Source organism: Ciconia boyciana, chromosome 9 (genome assembly GCF_034638445.1).
Source record: "Ciconia boyciana chromosome 9, ASM3463844v1, whole genome shotgun sequence".
NCBI lineage: Eukaryota > Metazoa > Chordata > Aves > Ciconiiformes > Ciconiidae > Ciconia > Ciconia boyciana.
In genome coordinates this window covers 17585220-17608245 of record NC_132942.1, presented here as the reverse complement: position 1 = coordinate 17608245, position 23026 = coordinate 17585220, and the positions used below count along the sequence as shown (strand labels likewise).

The window sequence follows — 23026 nt, the reverse complement described above, 5'->3', positions numbered from 1 at the left end:
CAGTGTAGCTGGATAAAGTAATGCTTGACTCAGGCATGACAGCATCTTAAACAGCCCCGTTTGACTTTGGTGTATGGGAAATGAAGAATTCAGAACAAGTTTTAGACCACTTGGCTAGCATTAGAATTCGGTATTTTTGTCATATGACAGAGGTGGGTAAGCCAATATTATATTATACTTGGCAAGAAAATAACCAGGTATGGTTAGATAACAAGGGGTTTTTGTTGGGGGGGGGGAGTGTTGTTTTTGTTGGGTTTTTTTAAACCATATTGTTTTACTTAAAAATATTGCTTCTGAAGTCTTCATTATAATTAGCTATCTTAAGTAGTTAACATTCCCCACATAAATAATCACAATTGGATTTCTGTTAAATTGCTGACTTCACAACTCTTATGTCTTCCTAAATATGCAATTGTAACCAACGCAGCAGCAAACATTATTACAGAAGTCCAACTACACATCTGTTCTGTGGAACAGAAGCTTTTCTTGGACCATGTCATTTTCCCTATCCTGTTTGAAGCTGCCAGGAGAGAGGATGCTAGAAAGCTACTGTAGTTACTGTACCCTATCCTCATATATTCTTCTTTTCAGCAGGCTAGATCAAGTGTCTTCTGAGAATTTTAGGTCGATTTGGATTTTAGAGAGCTACACTGTTTTCCAGAAAAGGATAACTGGAGTCTGATTATTTTTTTTTTACAGTAAACTGAAAGTTTCATTTCATTGGGGCAACAGTCCATCCAAGCTGTGAAGTAGTGTTTGATTAATTATCATTGTTTGTGTAACTTGTATTTGAATATCAAAAGAATGGAAAGGGTTTTAGTTTAAGGTGGAAGTTTTCAAGTAACCATTAGCTGCAGCCAGTTTGAACTCCTGTCCGGGAGGCCTTAGACTAACCTTGGTCTGTCTAGAAACTGGAATATATTTAAATGTCCTTCCTACCTGTTTTCCAGTTTTCCTGGAATGTGGACAAGCTTTTTCAGGAGCCCTTGAGTTTGCCAGACTGTCTGCCAGTCACTGCACAGGGGGCACAACATAACACTGCACAGCTCTTTCTTTTTCAGCAGCCCTGTGACAGATAAACCTGACGGTTGCTCTGCTTGCTCCCAAATAAGCAAATGTGCAGAGCCAGTCTGCAGTGAAACAGTGAGTCAAGTGGCTCAAGACAGTGAGCTATGGATAATGGGCACCAAGTTTGTTAACCAGTATTTTTCATATCTAAGTAATACACTTTCCTCTCTGCAGCCATATTAAACCAAACATTCTGGCAGCCTTTTTATTAGAGTTATACACTCTGTGCTTCACAGTGCTCTATTTTCTGGAACAAGAAGGTATCATAAAATCTCTACTGTTTAAAGAGATTGTATAGCAAAGTAATATAGGGGGATGAAATATCATTTTTCAAATGTCTGGCAAGTATCAGTTTTCAATAAATCCTTTTCCTTGAGGAAATTTACTTTGCATAGTTACTAATCATACAAGTGCTCAGGCGTGATGATCCTAAATCTTATGGTTGAGATCCCCATTACTTGCTGGGCAAGAAAGAATCCATATAGTGGACTCTGTTTTGATGTTGCTAGAAGCAGATATACTCCTGGGGTACATATATGTTGAAATCAGAGGTTTGTTGTATTCCTCTCTCATAAAATGAAGCCAAAAGCTTACAGCCTACTCCTCCTTCTCCTAATGTCTGATCATTAGGGAAAACTCAACAGTGTAGTTGGAAGAGACCAATAACCATATTGGTGCCTGGAGTTTGACATATTGACAGATAAAGTAACTTCAAAAGTGGTGAAAAATTAGACTTCCAGATCCAATCATCTAAGCTGGGTTAAAATTGGAACTAGATCTAATATTTACAACTTCAACTGACCTTTATTTAAAATAGACTTGTATGAAGTGACGAGTCGTGTATGTACTTTCAGAAACTGCTATTATCAGTCTTCCCAAAATTCAATCAGTCAAATTTTGCTTTGAGTGATTCTCCTTTTTAACCTGCTTTTTATACTGTTTCTCCTTGGATGCATTGTGAGATACTTGGCACTCCCATAGCTCTTCTGGTGAGGTTGCTTGGAAAACATCTCTGTGGCAAATTTGCCAAGTTTGAAGTGCTGGTGTTGATTTGTAACTGTAAATTGAATCCCAGTACTTAAGAGCTTAAAATAGGATCTACCAATTATTTATTGTATACTTTTGGAGCTTGTTAGAAGCTCAAAGAAAATCTAGTGAAGCACAAACCTGTACAAAGTATTTTTAAAAAAAAGAAATACAAAATTACTCTAAAGAATGTACATCAATTCCAATATTTTGTAGTGTATACATTACACTGTTGTATACATAAGTACCATTAAACAGTGATGCAAACAGTATATAAATGCCAGAATAAAGAAATTCAGTTTTCCATTTCCAAATCCTTTATAGCACAGTAGTCTCCCTTCCTCCCCATAGCAATATTCTGAGCTTTAAGTGATGTGTAAAATCTTCTTGTTCCATGGAGTTCTTAATTTTTCTCGTGGAGAAGAGACAACAAGCATTAAAAAAAGAGATCTTCTGACTAGATAAGGGGAAACATTTTCACAATGACAAGTCAAGCAGTTGAGCAGGCTGCCCAGAAAGTTGTACATTCTCTGTCCTTGAAGATTTTAAAGACCAGACTGAATAAAACTCTAAGCAACCTGGTCTGACCTTATAGCTCATGCTGTTTTGGGCAGTCTAACAGGACAAGAAACCTCTCAAGCTTCCTGCCATTCAGAATTATCCTGTGATCTGATGAAATAATTATTTCTCAGAAAAAGCAAATATCTGCATTAAATATCTATAAATTGGTCATGCTTTGAGTGGGGTTCAGACCAGATGACCTCTGGAGGCCCTTTGCAACCTATGTTGTTTCTGGGTTCTGTGATTCTAAATTCTTAGCAAAATGACATATGAACTTTTCCCTTGATTAGTCAAAATATTTCTGGCTACAGCAGAGATACTATGCAACCCTCATCCTTCTAGTTCAGGACAGAATACTCTCTGCACAGACCTGTTTAATAGCTTTAGAATTGTTTTCAAGCTGTTTGCCTCAAGCTTTTTTTCCTTCAGATTTCTACATTTATTCTGCTGCTGTGATAATATTACTAAACTCAATAACTGCTGTTAAAGTGAGGGAGCAGCATCTGCCAGACACAGAAATACAATTACAGTCAAGCGCTAATGAAAGACTGCAACAGCATCTGCCTTTTCTGTGTCACTTCTGTAGACGGTCTGCATGCAACTTCCCAAAACAACCACTAGTTCATACGTCAGTGTGTAATTCATTAGCTCTTCTGACGCCAGTGCTCCAAGCTGGACTTACCTGACAGAAGCTCTCCTAGTTGTTATTATACAAGAAACTAACTCACTGATAGCTCAGGAAGTTGAGAAAATGTGTTTATTCTGCTGTGCATCTGAATTATCATGTGGTTATCTAATACCAGCTGTGACCTTATCTGCAGGTGTAAATTGGACAATATTGAATTTTGAGTAACAGAAGTCCAGATGCTATGACAACATGTGCTTATAATTCTCCAGGTAGTAACACAAGTACCGCAGGATTGTTTTATGGATAGTGTTCAACTGAAGTTGCAGTCTTTTGGATCGGGAATGAAAGGAGGCCTTTAAAATCTCTCCAAAACAGGACTGTCGGACTGTGCTCTGTGCTTCCTTCTTGACTCATTATCAGCTTGTGACTTTTCCATTTTAATTTACATTGAATACATTTGTCATCACCATCATCCAGTTTCCTGAACATGGAGAAACACTTGAAGCTGGTTCAAGCAAGCACAATGGTGATTTCGCACTGGTTATTATCAATTGAAGCACTGACAGACTCTTCAGTGGTCAGTCATCACACTAGAAAATGTAAATTTTAGTAGATGTCTAAATATCTTGACACAGTGAGAGGCAGTCAGATTGCTCCCCTACACTCCAGGCCATTTTAAAACGTTCCTGGAACCTAATATAATTATTTTGCCAATAAGTAAGCAGGGGCACACACAATTCTATCATTAGACTTTGCTTGTCACTGACTGCTGGGAGGACGGAGTACTTGACTAGATACGTCCATATTGGCACTTCAGCTGTTCTCCTGTGGTAAGTTATGTTAAGGCAAAGATGACGCTTGATTCCCTATAAATTTCAAGAGAAAATGCTGAAAAAAAAACGTGCCAAAAAGTTTTTTGCCTTTCTGTAACAGGTATTGTATATTCTAAGGAATGCTTCTGCCAAGAGTCCTTTATTTGCTGCCTTATAGTGCCTTTGAATGTAGGTGAAGCCTTTGACTATTGATATCGTATAGAAGTCATGTATATTCAATTTGTATTCTGCTGTAACCCATGCAAAACTGTTACCCAGTTCTCCTCTTCCTTACAAGTCTCCTATGCATTTTACATCTGCCTTTTTCTGGTGAGTTCTTATTTTCCCCAGTAGAGTCTGGCATGTAGGATGTGCCAGCCAGTTCATGGGATGCCGAACATTTTCATTCTCATCATGTTGTCGTTGCTGTCAAAACACAAAGCTAGTGAAAAAGAAAGAGAAGTTTTCCAGTGGCTCTGTGCAGCTTTTCTCCCTGACACTTTCCTTTTGGCTCATTAATGTAGGATGATTTCTGGTCCATCCTGTAGCAACAGAAATCAACCTGCAGTCTCCAGCATGTGTTAAGGTTGGTAGGCTGCTGTTTCATTCTCCGAGTTACGTAGTTATTTGCTGAGAGTTTGATTACTTCACTGAGCTGAAAATACAAACATTGCTAAGGGTAAAAGCCATATAAACATCCCCATTTGCTCTTAAGAAACAATTTTTTCAATCATTTTGGGTTTGGAGTTCAAAATGTTATTTAAATGTTAATCACTTGAAACTGTGCTTGGGCATAGAATTCAATTATGGGACCATCTTAATTATGCAGATGGTGCTTATGAGCATCTGATACAATTACAGTGCCAATTCAGTACACATTCGTTCAAAGGGCTTTGCTGAAACATGTTATTATTTCAATGTGTGTGGACAAATTCACTTTTTCAGGAAATGGGTTCATGGAATTGTAATACTGCTCCGCTCTGCTCTGCTCATTGCTTTCAATGGTGTGTAAACCACAAGGTCTTTAACCATTCTCCTGTATTCTGTGGTGGTCCTAGGCTTGCAAGAGATTTCTTCATGTTTTTAACATATCCAGAGGGATGAAAATGGAGACTTGAGTTAATAACACATCATCCCTCTGGATAGCAGGCGGTTTTATTTCTGCTTGAGTTTTTAACCTCCTTTTGAATGCTGCACCACATCTGGAGGCCGGGTGTAAATCTCATTCAATCAAGCTGATAACAAAATAGGAAAATTAGTGGAATTTACTTTTACCATATATTGGTGCAAAATAAATACCATGTAATCCTTTTTAAATAAGGCTCAACTTTTAATATTGTCCCTTGTTTTGGTGTGAGTCCAATGAAAAGGAACCCTTAGTATGTTTTACAGCATGGTTCAGTGTTTAAGGAATATCAGTGTTTCTGCTTCCTAGAGTATGTTTTTCTCATCTGCCTTTGTGTTAGTTTTAAAAAAAATTCTTATAACCACTTTTAACTCCATGTGAGGCCAGCCTTGTATACCTAATTAAAAAGTAGATGCCATTGGGGGGCTGAGACAGTGAAGAAAGATTAAGCAAAGAATTGGAATTTATATAGGGGAATATCCATAGAGGGGATATTTTAAAATAACCAAGTTTTGAAAGGAATGTAAACCTTAATGCTTCTGGCCAAAAGTCATCCTCTGACTCACAGTAAGTAGGAGGAAAAAATGTTTAAGGATGATTTATTCTGCTTTCTCACAGGTTTTCACTTCCACACCCCCCCCCATCTGATTTTGATCAGAAATAGGACATTAATCTCTCTCATGATCCACCAAATATGGCCACATCTGTATTACTGTTGAGCACACTATCTGTCCTCTTTAGATTTAGGTACTGCAAATATATTGTGTACGTCATACACAGAATAGGTGTTGTCACCTCAGAAAAGCTGTGTATTACCTGAATTCCCATTTCTAAACAGTCCGCACAAGCACTTTCCTGTTCCAAATTACTTTCTCTGATGCTTAAAGGAGAGAGTATGCCTCTGTGTTTGTGGCTGTATATAGGATCAGTTTCTCTCATTTTTGGTATTTGGCTCTTACAGAAATGTCACAGATTATATCACCATTAATCTAGTCATTGAAAATTCATGCCAGGAAAACTGGTCACATTGTAAATTCTAATTTCCAGCATTGGGTTTATTCATGTTTTGCTGAAACTAATCAGAGGAGGAATTTGAATCCCTTGTATTCACTGCAGTTCTAGGTCAGCTTTGCTCTGAGGGTTTATTAAGTGGGATCAATGATGGTTAGACTTCAAGCCCACTCTTCGCACAGGAGCAAATAGCATCTGTACAACGCAGCTCTGCTATGTGTGCACTTCTTAAGCATCACAAAAAGACATGCTGGTTGTCCACATATACAAATACAACTGTAGTTCAGTTGTAAATTCTCTCATTACTGAGATTATTTTCAATTTTGCTTTATGCTTTGTTATGCTTGCAACATAAAATATTACTACAATATTAGAAAAAAAAAAAGCATCTAGCAAAATAAATCAAAGTACATACTTGATTTCAGTTTTCTTCCTGTATAACTTAGGTACCTAGCCTCTGTCATGGAACAACCAATCTAAGCTAATGTGCATTACCTAAAGCAACGTGGGACCAGTGCACAAGGACAGGGAGTAGAATCCAAAGGATTTGTAATGCCTAAGTAGCATCTGAACGTAGATGTTCACATATGAACATATGTTCATAAGTGGGGTGTTGTTCAAAACTCAGTAGCTGATTCTGCCTTCTAATGACTTTCTAACCTGTTCTTTATAGAAAAGATAATGTACAAGCTTGAAAGAGAAATGCATAATGCACAAGAACTGAGAGAGAATGAAGATTGCTTTTGCTTGGACATACGAATGGCGATAAGAAGCAAGTAGTAAGAGATGACAGTGATGTTGAAGCAAATCTCAGAAGCTGAATGAATGGGAGGAACTGTTCCTGTAGCCTAATATGAAAATTAACCTTTTACTTCTGGTCGAGTTAACAGGAGTGTGGATTAGGTGTCACATAATTATCAGTCACAGAAATACAGGTTACAGAGGGATTATACTAGTGCTGCTTATGATTTCATAAAATTATTTTAGCTATTAGTTCATGCAAAAATGTAACCTCATTTATCCATCATTGCCTTCTACGGAACTTTCTCTTACCTAATCTCAAACTTCTTTTTCCACGACATATAAAGAAGAAAATTCAGGTAAACTGATACTGACTTTTCAGTTGGCTAGAAAGGTGAATTCTTCTCTGACACCCTCTCATTCCAAAGCGCTGCATCCCTGTTCTCCTTGAGAAAAGGGCTCTACCCAAGTACGTGTCCATCTTTTACATATCATAATTACTGTAGCCATTTACTACAGTAATGAGGCTCTGCCAAAACGACAATAGGAGCAGAGAGCTGTAATGAGTGTACAATGTTCCAAAGGTTTCAACAATGCAAAGGCAGGGTGCTAGGCAAAGCACCTTCCGAAGTTATTTTTTGGAGCAAAAGGAAAGCATCATGTGCAGCTAACAAGCATGCATTTCTTCCCTGATAGGTTGCCCTGTTGTCTACAGTGGTTTATGTGCAATTTGTTGAAAATGGAAGCTCCCTGTGCTGTTAGAGGTGTGTTTAAGATGGTGTATTTGCTTGCTGAGGAATGGAGGATGTTTTCTCCTTTTTACCTAGAAACACATTTGTCCTCTGATTTAGTATTAGTGTGGTGCCTCAGAGAGAGCCACAATGCTGCAATATTAAGCCCTTCAAACTCATTGACAACGTAGCAAGAATTTTGTGACGAAGAGGACAGAGTTAACAGCGTATATTGTTTGCAATGTACCATTTTTCTCAGGCTGATAGTAGTCAAAAGATGTGGATTTTGGCTTTTGTAAGAAGAATAGGTCATTTCCTGCCTATTTTCCTTCTAAGTGTTAAATACCACATATGCAGATGACAATGACAATTTAAGTGTTCTCGTGTTTGATTGTCTCAGAGGGAGATCTAGCCTGTTGTTGGGATTGTATGCTTGTTATACATGACAGAACTCTGGCTGGATAATCTAAGAGAACTTGCACAAGTACTGTCCAAGGTTTTCTGGCTGAACTGACTAGTTCTGCCAACTGGGTGCTGTGTAGATGAGCAAAATATATATATAAAAAAGCATGTAAATTGCCTTTGTGCTGCTTTTCCACAACTGCACAGGAGTCTGGTGTAATTGGAATGGAGTAGATTCATAGAATTGTAGGACGATGGAGGTTGGAAGGGACCTCAGGTGGTCACTAGCCAATGAGACTGGAGAACCCTTGCTCAAAGCAGAGTCACCTTATAGGTCAGAGCAGGTTGCTCATGGCTTTATTCGGTATCAACTTGAAAACCTCCAACAATGGAGACTGCACAGTTCTGAGCAACCTGTTCCACTGCTTGACTATCCTTAGGTATGAAGTGAGCTTGCCTTTCGGTAAGTTTTATTCCAGACCCTACACTTCTCCCTTCTTGTCTCTGAGGAGAATCATGTTTTCTTTCCTCCCATGATCAAATTAACCCTGCACTGCTTATCAAAAGATGTCAAACTTCCAGAATTTCAGTTAGACTTAAGAAAGCTGCTGGTAAAGAAAACTGGAAAAAAAAAGGTTCTTCTCATTGCGGACTTTGTGTATGAGTGTGTGCATGGAATAGCGGGGTGGGGAGTATTTGCCATGTCTATGTATATTAAGCTGAAGACTTCTTTGAATATTTGTGTAGAATTTTGAACAAATAGGGGGAGGGGGCTGGGCATACAAAAAAACCCAATTTTAATTATTTTAAGATAGCTAGCACTGTTACATGTCTGTATATTCCCCAGCTATGGGAGTTCTAATGTTGACTGTATTTTTTTCACCTTTTTAATGTAACAGCCAAATGAAGACCTTTAAATGTGGGTTGGCTTTGGTGACTGGGTTAATATTTTTTTGGATTTAACGCCAAAGTTCAGTCTATCTTTATTTGATTATTACAAGATTAATGAATTATAAACCTCTCCTCTGTTTTCAGGCTTCTCAATGCCAATAAGATCAACTGCCTGAGGGTAAACACGTTTCAAGGTCTGCATAATCTCAAACTGCTCTCTCTTTATGACAACAAACTGCAGACCATCAGCAAGGGGCTCTTTGCACCTCTCCGGTCGATCCAGACTCTGTGAGTATGCAAGCATATCATAAATGACAGCTCTCTCTTTTTCCCCGAAAGATGTTGCCTGTCTTTGCAAAGGCTTTGCAACTGGCACTAAGACAATTTGGAAGAGACCCCAAGGTAGTAGCCCCTCCTTTTCTGACAGAAATAAAAGGAGCGAAAAAAAGAAGTACTGCATAAATTCAGCACAGCCAGCTATCTATACAGCCTCCCATAGTGACATAAAAGTCATAAGTCTATTAAGCTCCCAGAGTAATTCATTCATACTGTTGGGAAGATAATAGGTAAATTTGACTCTGTACAATATATGAACAGCAGATTCTATTAAAACCATTGCCTAACAGTTTTTAATGAGCTAATGAGTTGGCATCTCTCCTTACTGGGTCTGAGTCCTGCTGTACAGCTCATCACTTCTCATACTTTATATCAGCTGACATTCCACTTAAGGGAAATGATACATTGTATTAGTTGATCCATTAAGAAAATCCACTAAACATTTTATGAGAGTCTTTGAATTGAAGGCATTAGGAGAAGAGGGATTAGAAGCAAAATTGGAAGCAAAAGTATAGAAATTACTCAATATTTTACAGAAGAAGGTTTCATCCTAAGGTGTGAGTACTAAGATAATAAGGTAAATAGTACTCCTTCAGAGCTGCAGTTGGCAGCCTGATATAAATGAAAAACAAGGAAGAACCCCCTCACCCAATATTGTGTATGTGTGTTTATATATATTTGTGTGTGCATATATCGACATAAGGCTCTTGTGTGTTTATGTAGTATGTAAGTATATGCATTTCCAGTATTAAAATATATGTGCATGTGTATATATATACACACATACTGGAACAGATGTGCACATTATATATGTATATATATATACACATACTGTAGTACTGGACATGTATCTGTACACATGCACGTAGATATTTTAATACTGGAAATGCATTGAGCAAATTAGTTTTATAAATGTTTTCATTCATATAAAAATGAACTAATAGGGATGGTTTCTAGCAGCAGGGTACCTGCTATGTCATCAGGCAGCCACAAGCACAATCTTAATTTCCAACAGATATCTGGGCAGTATGTATTGCTGCAAATCATTAAGGCATTAGAATAATAACGTACAAGCCCCCCCAGCCCTGCCGCCCCCCCCTACCGATACATATATATGTAAACAAGGGTGACAGAGAAGGTTCATTTACAGAGGTATATAAGATTTGGCAAGCTAAACAACAGGCAACACCCTTAAGGTATAAAAACTTCTCCTTGGTTTCCATGGGGTTTTACTGGTACTCCTGGTGGCCATTACTTAGAATGGACTTGTTGCTTCACACCGAGACACTTTTTCATGAAATGTTTTGATTCATTCTCCCATTTTTAGTACTCCAAGTGATTGCCCTTTTCTGCCTTTTTTCTAGAGCTACAAAACCAGTCCCATATCCTGTCTCTATATGCTTGTTTGTTCTTTGGACCTTTCACACCTCACACACAGGAATGGCTCTACTACAACAGTAATCTTTAGTTTCTTCAGGCACTTTCTGCTATGTATGCTTTCACTTCCCACTCCTTGACAGCCCTTGCCCTGTTGTATTTTATACTTATTCTGTTAAGTCACAGTTCATAAATATAACTGCAAACAGAAAAGAAAAGACGTTTCTACAGGTGGAAAAAAATATGCTAACAGTAACAGAGCAGAGTTCTTGTGAGGATATAACTTTACACCTCTGCCCAAACTAAATTTAAACATCTGTCTTTTTTTAAACTATCTTTGCAGTTATTGGAGAGCTGTGTCCTGCTCCCTTTCCCTTGGAAGTTAGAGGGGCTGGTGCAAGTTAACTTAACTGAGATCAGAATCAGGCTCTGAGAAAGACCTGACAAACTCTCCTGATATAGTGCTCAACTTTGTCAAGCAGAATGAATCACAACAGCAGCAGAGAAATACTGTTTCTCTCTAAGATACTCCAGCAGATTTCTATTAACAAAGTCCAAATATCCAGTTAAAATCAATGCTATGATACCTATTTCCAATTGTGTGGGAAACATGTTGTGCACATTTTGGTGAAGGATAGAGTCAAGTTCTACCTTGCATAAACAGTTCAGTCTCAAAAGTAAAAATTTTTGGTCCAGGAAAAAGTACATATAAGGGGAATACTATTGCGCATGATGAGTACATGCAAATATCAATTTCACTCTCGAGAAAAGGTCTCTGGATCACCTCTGGCTTTGCCCACAGATCCAAAGCACTTTACTAATTCGCATTTTGATCCCTAGGAACTGAGCTTGCCACTAAAGTTTCTTTTAAACCAGGATACAAAATGATCTTCAGGTCAGGTGCATCTAAAAAGGTGCATTTCTCTCAAAAGGCAGCATATCAAGCTCTCAGGAGAAAACATTGGACTTTGTAGACAGGAGGTCTGTGTCCTTTAAAGCAGGCTTTGCTATATTAATTTTTGTTTCCTCTGTGAAAGGACTTGCAGCGGGTTTAATGAGCTATGAAATGTGATAGCTCACAGAATTCTCCCATTCATGTGCAGCTCCGTGTGGTTTCCGCCAGGCCTGGGTTTTTGGAAGCTTATTCAATTACTCTACTCTTCAGGTTTGCGTTTGTGAAAAACAATGATGGAGTACAGTGTCACAGGTCACTTCTGATTAAACATCCCATCCTTCTCGCAGACATTTAGCTCAGAATCCATTTGTGTGCGACTGCCATTTGAAGTGGCTGGCTGATTACCTGCAGGATAATCCGATAGAAACCAGCGGCGCTCGATGCAGCAATCCGCGTCGCCTTGCCAACAAACGAATCAGCCAGATCAAGAGCAAGAAGTTCCGCTGCTCAGGTAATTCATTTATCCAGGCTGTACTGCACTTTCAATTCAGAAATAAGCAGGTCCAGAGAGCCTACTAATCGAATCTGCAGGACAGTGTTTGCTATAATGGATATTATGGAGCATCTTTTAAAATTAAATTTGGAAAATTCAGTTAGTTCTCCAGAAAGCCAATTACCCTTATGGATTTAAAAAAAAAAAAAAAAAGAACAAAAAATGGGGCATTCTATAGCTGTCTTCTGTATGTCTCTTAAAAACAAAGAAAAGAAAAAAGAGGGAAGCTTGTGACATTTAATTTTAAAAGAATTACTAGGTTATAAAACGTCTAAAGAAAACAATGAAGATGTATATGAATCCATGTGGCAAATGTCATATTTTGAAGGGATGGAAGGTGGATGGATCGTCATTTGTATTCAGGCAGAACTCTTGCTGAGCTTGATGAGAGCTGAGCTCAAGTAAATTCTCAGACCTGAAAGGCTGAGAATAGTATGAGTGAGATTTTTATACAACTGGCAATGGGCATGTCTGACCCAGGATGTGAGTGAAGCTGGGGGTAGGGGATGGCATCAATTCACATACTTTCATAGATTTTTTTATATCCGTAAGTAATATGCACTAATTCAAGCAAAACTGTCAGTGAAGTTGGTAAGATTTTTGGTTTTAGTAAGTTTTGAATCGAAACTTGCATCTCAGTTTAGGCAAAGATTGTGTTGTGAGCTAGATGGAAAAGTGTTTCCACCTGAAAATAACCTCCAAAGTAACATAAACACCTTTTTCTCAACCATATCCATTCTTTATTTATGGTCCAGCTATCAGTAAAAGGACATTTATTGCCTTATACAGCACAACTAAGCAGACTGCTTCTTCATGTGTTTTTTCTATTGGTTATATGTATTTTAGATTACTGCATTTTTGTATACTGTAAAGACAAGCAGGTTTCAGTGAGCAAATCTATTAGTGTTTACTGAGAAGAAAAATGACTATTATTGATGGAGTACCTTGTAGTATTTTCTATAAAAATTACTATGATTTTTGTCTTTTTTTCTGTGAAAAAAAAATACCATGATTAATTATGTTCTTGGTGGTAAAAGATTAATGACTCTAGATGGGGATGCAGTATGAAACTGAATGGCAGCAGCCCAAAACAAGCCGTTGTGCTTTGTGTATCTCTGCAAGCAATATGCTTAGCTAAACCTTCTCTTTATGGGGAAAATAAAATAAAGATAACTTTATCTGCAGTCATGTTTTCTTGGTCATGCTTGTTAAGGTCTTCAATCACTTGTGACTCAAGCCACAAAATTTATAACCAGAACTGAAATTATGACATACTTTTATCTAGGTTTTTGGATTGTGTCCATCATAGTAACAAGATAATTAGTCAGTAATATTCCTATTTAAAGAAACTGGAAATGAAAATGCATAAATATAATTTAGAAAGAAAAGTAGACTGCAGAAACAGATCTGTATAAATCTGTACACAATTTGCCACTGTTATTTTCATCTGCTTTTATTAATAGGATAGAGAAATTAATGTTATGTATGTGCATGCATGCCTTGAACAATGGTACAGGCTACTGGATAAGGCAAACACCATCTGCTATCATTTATGAAAGGTCATAGCTAAGAAGAGCAACAATGCAGAACACAGTACCTGGTGATGTTGTGAATAATATTTTGTGTGAGTTCTTATCTTGGGGGTCCTTTTCTTGAGGCATTAGGCTGTTTTTTCCTTGGTCTCCAATCCTATAAGTATATCAAAACCACATGGAAAAGGCATAAACCTGACTTATGAAGGGGGAGAACAGGGATTGTACAGCTTCAGAACAAAGATTTCAGCTCGATGAAAACTAATTATATTCAAAAACTCAATAGAGGAGATATCCTTGCCTGTAGAGTTTCCAGGTGGCTATGAGGTATATTGAACTTGACTCACTGTCTGCTCACATGAGACAGGGAGAACGTCTAATAGTTTAGAAGAATCTTAGTTTGTAAATGAATCCAGAGAACAGACATCCTTGGCACCTGTTGTGCTCAAGTTGTCCCTTTGAATCATGGCCGCTTCAGACTTGGCATTTAGCAGGAATATTCCATGTTTTCATTTTGAGGAATATGTTTCATCGCAGGATTTAACACAGCACATCTCTGTGCAGAAAAGCCCATGAGGAATCTTCATCATTCAAAGTCAGACTATTGAGCAGTGCTTTGTGTTATCCACGGATGAGCCTGCACAATCCCACTGGAATGGCAATGCTTAGTAACTTGTCAGTGTCCTTGCTGCCTGTGGAATTCTCCCTGTCTAGTTTTTACATCTTTTGCTCAGTGTATGAGAAAAGAATTTTTATTTTAAATCCTTTTGTAAATGTGCATCTCTTTTCTCAAAGGGTTTTTGTTTCAGGATCCTGATATTGTCATGTGGTTTGTTTAATACATTTAGTACATGTCAATGGTCAGAAAGATAGTTTTGTGGGGGAAATCCTAGTGAATGTGAGGGGTTGGTTAAGGAAGCAACGTGAGGGATTTTATCCTGACCTGGTCTTTGGCCTTTGAGAAGTGATGAGGATGCACAGAAAGTGTGACCTCGGCAGGAGTAGAGGTACTCAGCCAGTGTCAGGATCACACTCATGAGTAGTTAAACTTAGGTGACCTTAATACTTTGACATCAGGGAAAGGATCAGTTCTGAAGTCATAAAATTCTGAGATTGCCCTGAAGCAATCTGTGTGTTTTCCACATTCATTTGGATTCTACAAAGTATCATAAAGGGGACTATCAGGAAGGACCTGGCATGAGAAAAAATGTGATTGTTCAGTAAATTGAGAGGAGAAAGGGAAGTGCTTCTTGTAACGAGGATAGGAGAGAGGAGTCGTTAGCAGGAATGGGGAAGAAAAGCTGAGATGTTTGAAGTTTCATCAATCTGAAATGGTAGAGGAACATCAATAAAGTAACGTCAAGAGGACACATTCAGAGATGCAGATGGGCTAAATAGAACTCTATTTGATTAATTAAATGAAACTGCGAAGACAAAACTATGCAACATAGTAAAAAAAAAAAATCAAATCTAGAAAACTTCGTTCTGCATATTGTTTCCTTCAGTTTTTATTCCAGCTCCTCACCATCCTTTTAGATAGTATTTAGCAAGAACTTGCCCTCTTTTTTTAATTCATCATCGAGGCACTTTTCCCAGATGCTATTTCCTCCCTGAACCAAATGACTCAAGCTTTTACTGATAATGATGGAGCAACATCTGCAAAGGTTATGAGTGGCCATAGGAAGGAGATTCTGTGCAACAGGTAGGTAATGTACATAATTCTTTTTAAAAGGAGAATTGTAAGCATTATAGCATGAAATGAAGGAACAGCAGGGAAAGGGGCATGTTTTTGCCTGGGGCTGTGAGACAGCCAAAGCTGTTGAATATACTATCAAATATGTTTAAGCCTCAGATTGCAATAGATACTATTTCCCTTGTTTTTCTGCCTTCCATTTAATGCAATGCACCAAAAAAAAAAACCCACCTCCCCCTTGCTCAACTCTCTCCCCACAGCTATAGAATCTGAGACTAAAAAAGGTTTTTATTGAAAGAGAAATTGGAAGAATAGGCTGTGACTAATTCTCTCTCTGTTCTGTTTAGAAAAGGGAAATACTGACATTTGCAGTGGCAACAGTAAAGTTCTGATGATCATTTTCTTTTTGGCTGCATCTGCCCGCTATGACCACCTAAGGATCCAGTGGTACTTGCCAGCCTTAGGTCACTGGAGGCTATTATTCTTAGCAGGAATAGGGGGGGAAAAGAACAACAGAAATCTTCTGCCCAGTAGCATTTGATTAATTTCACTACACAGCAGTTTTGTTTTCTAAAGCAGCACTGGGCTTTAAGAGGAAGGAAAATGAATCTATGAGCAGATTGTGTTGTCTCTGTGGTAGCTTATTGTCACTTCAAGAGTTGGCAGGCTCCTTGATTGCTGTGTGACACTGTGTATGAAATAGCTTTTGCAGGGAGCTGCCCTTGTATTCAGCTATATATCTTTTTTTCCCTGTGATACGTTTGTGCTTTTCAGTATATTGTGTATTTCAAAAACGATGAAAGTTCCACCTGCCACACCTCCACAAACCATTTCTGATAATGATCAAAGCATATGTATATCTATGAGCGTCACATCACAAAAACTTTTTATCTTCTAATTCTTAGAAATAAGAAACTTAGAAATAAGGTTACCATTTGTAATACTATGAAGTAATGTTGTCTTCCTACTTCCTCTTGTATTGGGGCATACATTGTATCTAACTGACTTTAATTAGTTACTTCAGTTCCAGATAGTGTTGGAATAATAGCAGGTGGACAAGGAACCATCTGCCAGCACAATTCTCTCCTTTTTGGACACTGCTTTTTGTTAGCTCAACCCAAAGCAAAGTCAGCCTCTGTGGTACATATGGATCCAGAGCTTGCATATTTAAGGCTAGTGTCATATCTCTTGTGTTATCCCCTGTTATTACATAGTAATGTAGTTGCTGTTTGTTCACTCATAATTTTCGAAAGTATTTGATAAAACCTCTTCTTACTAATTGCAGTTTTCCTCCTCATTCTTTATGTGTCTTTTCCAGTCTCTGTCTTCATACATACTCACCTTTCTTGGGTTACCTGTCTACTTTGGAACAGAGTTCCTATTACTTGTGATTACCTGAAATTTCCTTCTCTCTTCTCTGCGTTGTTTCAGCCTTAGAAGCATAGAACTGCAATGGACAGAGTGTTCCCAGTCAGGAGAACATAGGCTGCACATCAGGGCTTTTTGTCTGGTCCCTACAGCAGTTCACGTGTTTCCTGCCTCTTGGTCTCCCTGGGTTATCCCCTTCTTTGCTCTTAGTGACATGTAAACACTATTTAAGCTCTCTGAGCTCTCAAAACGAAATGTGCAATGTATTGTTACTCCTCAACCAGTGTTTAAAAGTCATGAAAGGCAAGTGAATTTAATCCAGATCTCACATAATTTATCTGATTGAAACACTCTCAGTTGTTCCTGTAGTTTGCCAATCACTCTGATGACAGCTTTGCGTATTCCTTCCATTTTTAGTAAGCAAATAGTCATTTATAGACTATGTATTCATATTCCTGCCCTTAGCATTTTCTGTTTGATGAAAAGCACTGATAACCACCTGCTCTTGTCTGCCTTGTTACAGCGCTGCAGTGGCATGTGCTCAGGGATTCACGATTATGCCTGCCCTTAGCATGCTGGGCTCCAGCAGCTCCTGCCTGAGCAGGCACCAAGCCCTGGCAGCTTGTAGGTTTGTCCGTGCTGGAGGTGACAGTGGTGGGGATTGGCAGTCCTGCACAGGATCCTCTAGGCCTGGTTACATTTGCAGGAAATCTTGTCTGAGGCCAAGCTCCAGTACTTTTGCTCACCAGGGCTTTTGCTTGAGCAGAGTGAGGGAAAGGAATATGAAACATTGCCTATGATCTGGACAACGTGAAAATTAACTGCATTCAGATTTTTTTCTGTGGGGTTTTTTTGTGTGTTTTGTTTTATTTTTATGCAGTTAAATGCTGTGTGTTCTACTTTTTTTTTTCCCCCCTGAAAGACAAAGACTCAGCAAAAGTACCTTCAGAAACTCTCTGAATATAGAACAACTGAGGATATGCATTTGTTGTGCATAATAATAATTCTATCTGAACGAAAGGTTGTTTAACAGCAACAAATCACCTGCAGATTAAATCCTAGACTGAATTCATAATTATGAACCTGAAGTCTTCACCGTACACTGTAACTTAAATATATTTGAGCTTTGGTTTGCATGAAATTTTTCTGAAGTTGAAGTTATTAGAGAACACAACACGACTGCTATGACTAATAGTAATGGAGCTAAATTCCCTTGTACTGTAGAAATGTTCCTGTTGAAAAAGTAATTTGGCTGTACTGTATCCTGATTATAGCTCTCCCTTTTCTGTAAATCTTTGATAGCAATTCAGATCTTTATGTTAATATTTGTGTCAGTTACTCTAACCCCTCACTAGCTTGTGATGAACACTATGGTGAAGGTTTCCTGCACTGCAGTAGGGGGAAAGTAGGCAGAGTGGAAACCATTTTACTCAAGGAAGCATAAAGTTAACATAGAGCAGGTGGGTCTGTTTGGCAAAGAGTATCATTTTTAATAAGAAAGTAAATTGACGTGTCCCAGTTAAAAACTTTATTTTAAGGCTGTGCCTCATGTTATTTTTAAGTTGAAGTAGTCTTCAAAAAAACTAAGCATCTGAACTGCTTTGTTACCAGCCAACATCCTTATTTGCAATTATAGTAAAGAGGCAATGAAAAGAGGGAGAATGAATGTTGAGTCACAGATGCATCCATATCACTTAGGCATCCAAATAACATAGTTGTCCTAGATTCCCCATGTAGGCAGAGTACAGAGCAATATAGATTCCTCACATGAGATCTGAGTTGTCCTCTGGAGGTGTCCTCTGGAGGTTCATTAGCTATGGCAGAAAGCTGAGTGTAACTCCGATACCTCAAAAACTAAGGTAGGACAAAGTTTGTTCTCTTCTCTCACATCATTGCCATTGCGTGTGTTGAGATTAAGCTGAGCAACACTTACCAGAGATGCAAAGTTAGCACTTTTTTGTGTGTATAGCAGTCACTGGAATAGGATAAAGAAAGTAATTGGAGAGGCATTGGCATGAAGAGAGCTAGTCAGCTAAAACTAGTGCAAGAATGTTTGAGCCTGCAATTGGACAATAAATTTTCATCTGACTATTCTGAGACTGCGGCAGTCTCCTGAGGTGTTACAGCATGATGGGACAGTTAAAAATAGGGTCCTGTATACGAATTCTTAGCAAACTGCAGATTCAGTGACTGATAAACAAACAGATTTTGGATTACCAGAGGTGAATTAACACCTAAAGCAAACCATACAATGGTGCTTGTATGTAGAGTATACCTAAAGGGTGGGGTTTTTAGTGAAAACTGGCAAATATCTAGAAATGTGATCATTCCTTTTCAACTTTTTTTTTTCTTTGCAAACATATATGCAGAATGATCTATGTACATCCAAAGACTTATGGAACATTTTTTTCAAATGTAATTTACAAAATAGTGTGCTTCCCTGTTTTTTTCTATTCTATTTGTTTAAAAAAAAAAAAAAAAAAAAAAAAAAAAGAGGAGGAGGCTGTGTTCCTGCACACTTTTTTGCAATAGTCTGCAACGAGCAGAAAGGCCAGAATGTGCCTGTGGAGTATTTTGCCTCTTAATGTATTCTGGGGACAGAAATTAGGGTTTTGGCAGACTTTTCTTTGTGTGCTGGTACCTCTTGTTCATTGTAGTTGATGATTAGCTTAGGCAGTTATTGTAAGTGGTGTTTAATTAGTGCAGCAGAGGAATAGAGAGTTGTTCAAAATATTCTCTAGGGGTTTCTCAGGAAGACATTTGCAGGGCTCTGACTGCATTTGTTTCCAGTAGGACTGAAAGAGTTCATTGACACTGAAATTATGGAGTTTATTACAGATATTCCACTTAATACTGAAAATCAGTATATAATATAAAAGTCTTTGGAAGATATGAACTATTACTTCTCATTGCTTAACAGAGTACTGTGGTACTCTGTAATTTATTTGAAGAGCCCATGCCAGAATTGCTGCTTTATTAAACCAGTGTAGGAATAAGGATATGGAACTCTGCATCCTTCTTTACTAGAGCCATACAAAGTTATTGGCAGGAATGCTAGTTATAGGTATAATTTCTAAATAAATGAGGTGTGAATTCCAGGGTTATACATACTTTGAATGAAAGAAAATTAATGCCTCTTGGTGCCATGTTGCATGAGTCACAAAAGAAAATTAATAATCTAATGTTTGTATCAGATAGGACTCTGGCTAGTTTGGCAGGTTGTGGGGTTTGAAGGTTTATTGTATTATGTTCCCCTAAAAAGCTGCTTTAGTTTCTTTCTTAGATTGTAAAGATAGACAGTAAATCAAATTGTCTTACTTTCATTGCTGTATGCAAACCCACAGTATGAGGTGACTAAGTTAACACTGTGCTTATTTTCTGGAGTTCCCAAGTAATTGTGTGTTGACTTTCTGCATAATAATGCTGGTTTATAGCAAAATGGTGAAGCAGAGCCCCTTGCTGTATTATCTGTCATCTCTGCTCAAGTACTTGCATTGTTCTCCATGAATAATCTGCTTGATGCTGACTTTGTTCTTTGGGCAATGCAATCCCCTTACTAAGGAAAGTGATATTTTTTTTTAAAAGCACAAGCATTGACCTTCACTGAAGTCCAGCAAAATGTTCTGAGGAGTTGCAGAGGACAGCCACTTCCTCTCTGTTCATGAAGCCTGCAAGAACATTTGAGATATGACCTTCAAAAGCACTCTCCACTGGCATAGCTCTGCAGATGTTAAAGTCAATGGGAGTTTTATTTCAGTGGGAGCAGTCAAGCCAAAACTGAATGCCCTACTTTATATGTCAAAGTTGCAGGAATGAGTTACAAGAAGTAAAGCTGTTTGAAATAATCCAGGATGTTGGAAAGAGAGAATGCTTCCATCAGCAAATGATGTACAAAACCCAACAAATATTATGCCAAGAAACAGAATAACAAAATACTCCTGTCTGCCTTAATATGTCTGTAGTAGCATGTGTGTGCTACCTTGCTGTTGAAAGGTGCAGTTAAAAAAAAAAAAAAAGAAAAGCAGTGGTAATTACAGATTGTCAGTGTAAGTGCCACTAGCATGAAAGGCCAGTGGGAGCTGAAATCAGCCTCCAAGGGAGCTTGGGGGGCACTTAATGCCAGAGCTTGGCTATCAGCTCAGAATCTACTGTTATTAATAAGAGCTGCGGTATTTCTAAGATTGCATTTAAATAAATAGAGCAAACCAAAATGGCATTTATACTGAAAGGAGACACCAGGGGAGAGTAAGTAGCTGATAACGAGCAGCGTAGATTGGGCATTCAGTATGTGGTGGAAGTTGCACATCCTTCCTGGAAGGAGCTGTTTGCAGTCCTTTGGTAGTACTTTCCATCATATTAGTTCTGTTTCTGAATTCACCTGGGCTCTGTTCTTGTACACTAACCCCAATTGTGCTCCAGGGTGTTCCTGCAGTTGTAGCGTAAAGGATGACCTCTTGTATCCAGCACCTTTTTGCATGGGTGGAGTGGAGAGCAGCTCTCCGTGAACCTTCAGCTTGTGCTTCTCCATGCTGCTTCTTTTCAACGCTCTTCTCTCTTTGGCGCTGCCTAACTCTGACTCTGGCTGTTCATGGGGTTTTCCTTTGTGCTTGATCTAACCATGTGGTAGAACAATACAAATTGAACATGGTTCTGTCAAGCACCATGGAAGGCTGCATACTCCCTGCCGCATGGCATGCTGGGATACTTCTGCTGTTTTCAGAAGCATCAAAAGGTGAGAGATTCCCCTTTTCTCACAGGACAAATGAAAAAGGTGAAGTGATGCTTAACCAGACTCCCGGGCACTGCAGGGGGGAGCCCTAGCGATGTTTGTGACAGACTTTCCAGAGGGCTTGCATGCAGAATAACCATTTCTAAGTAATGAATCTGTTTAATTGCTCTTAGAATGAAGAAGTTAGGCATCCTGTTGATTAATATGATTCAAAGGTGATTCCAGCCATACCTACAGAGATGAAAATCATTTTTGTCTTCTTACCCTATAAATAATATAAGCTACATCTCTCCATTTGAGCTGTCCACTGAATCCTTCTACTTGAGGTATGCTTTGGATGCCGCTTCTGTAACAAGATGCCTGCTACCTAACATAACTTTGGACCTGATCTGAGCAATCTTAATGCACTGGCATTTTATTATGAAGAAGTATACTGCAAAAGAACTTCAGAAGAGTCTGCAAAGCATTATCTTTTATCTCTTGAAATGACATGGGTAACAAGGCCTGTATGAAAACAGTATTATCCAATAGTTACACAGCACAAAGCTGAGTCAGCATACCCAAATGGGCCATTTTAGCTTTGACAGCTTAGATAAGATCTTTAACATATTTCTGCATAACTTCTCCCCTACGTAAAGTAGAGATAATTACACCTATTCATAAAGGACTTTGAAAGCCTCATACAGAAGTTTTCTTTTACGGAAATACTGCCTTATCTTGCAAATTTGTTACACATCTGTTGTGGAGCCATCAGAAGAAGGACATCTGAGATTCTTAGATTTTCTCTGTAATTACTGATAAGAATTAATACTACTGATGTGAAATTATGACAAACAATGTACCTCCTTTTTTTCCTGAAAACCTATGAGAATCATGATCTAGTGGTTACATGAAGAAGTGAGTGTTGGGATTCCTGGTTTTTTGTCCAAGTTTTAGACCAAGTGATCTCTGTGATCATATTTTTGGTGCCAAGTTTGAGGCAGCTGGATCCATCTTTTCTAGAATGAATGTATCAGGTCAGAATTCAAGCCCCTGTTGAGACAGCTTGATATTTTTCCAGAACAGATCATCCAGCACTCCTTTTAAGTCCTTTGGGCAAAGCTAAGTTTTAAAAACTGAAATCAGGTTGCTAAACAATGCTTAAAAAGAAGAATAGGACAAAAAGGTATTTGCCTCTGCTGCTTAATTTCTCTATGCGGGTATTAGAAAGGCACCTAAAATTTTTGAGCACTTGGAAATGTGGTGTTTCTTTATCTCAATACTGCTGTTTTGTAGAATGGCATGTGTGTTTGTTTTATGATACTGAGGAATTGCAATGCCCTGGTACCTGATAGTGGTGTCACACAGGCTGTGAAATGACAATGTTACCAGAGTAACTAGCAATCCAAATAAAAACAGTTGCCTTCAGTTAAACACAGGCCTTGCTGTTGCCTTGACTACTCATTTTACAGCAAACTTAATTCTTTTTAATTTTGTAAATTACTAGAAACTCCCAGGTCATGTTTTACATTCAGCCAAGCTTCACAGAGTTCTCAGCTACAGTGCA

The 23026-nt window shown here is 38.3% G+C and overlaps 1 protein-coding gene across 2 annotated transcripts in view; it reads left to right on the top strand.

Annotated features, from left to right (window-relative positions):
- SLIT3 (slit guidance ligand 3) overlaps window positions 1-23026 on the top strand; it is a 538149-nt gene that overhangs the window by 385243 nt on the left and 129880 nt on the right. For both annotated transcript variants that reach the window (XM_072873643.1, XM_072873644.1), the window contains 2 exons: window positions 9142-9285; window positions 11953-12116. In XM_072873643.1, coding sequence (XP_072729744.1) covers window positions 9142-9285; window positions 11953-12116 — 308 coding nt within the window. The remainder of the gene's footprint in view (window positions 1-9141; window positions 9286-11952; window positions 12117-23026) is intronic.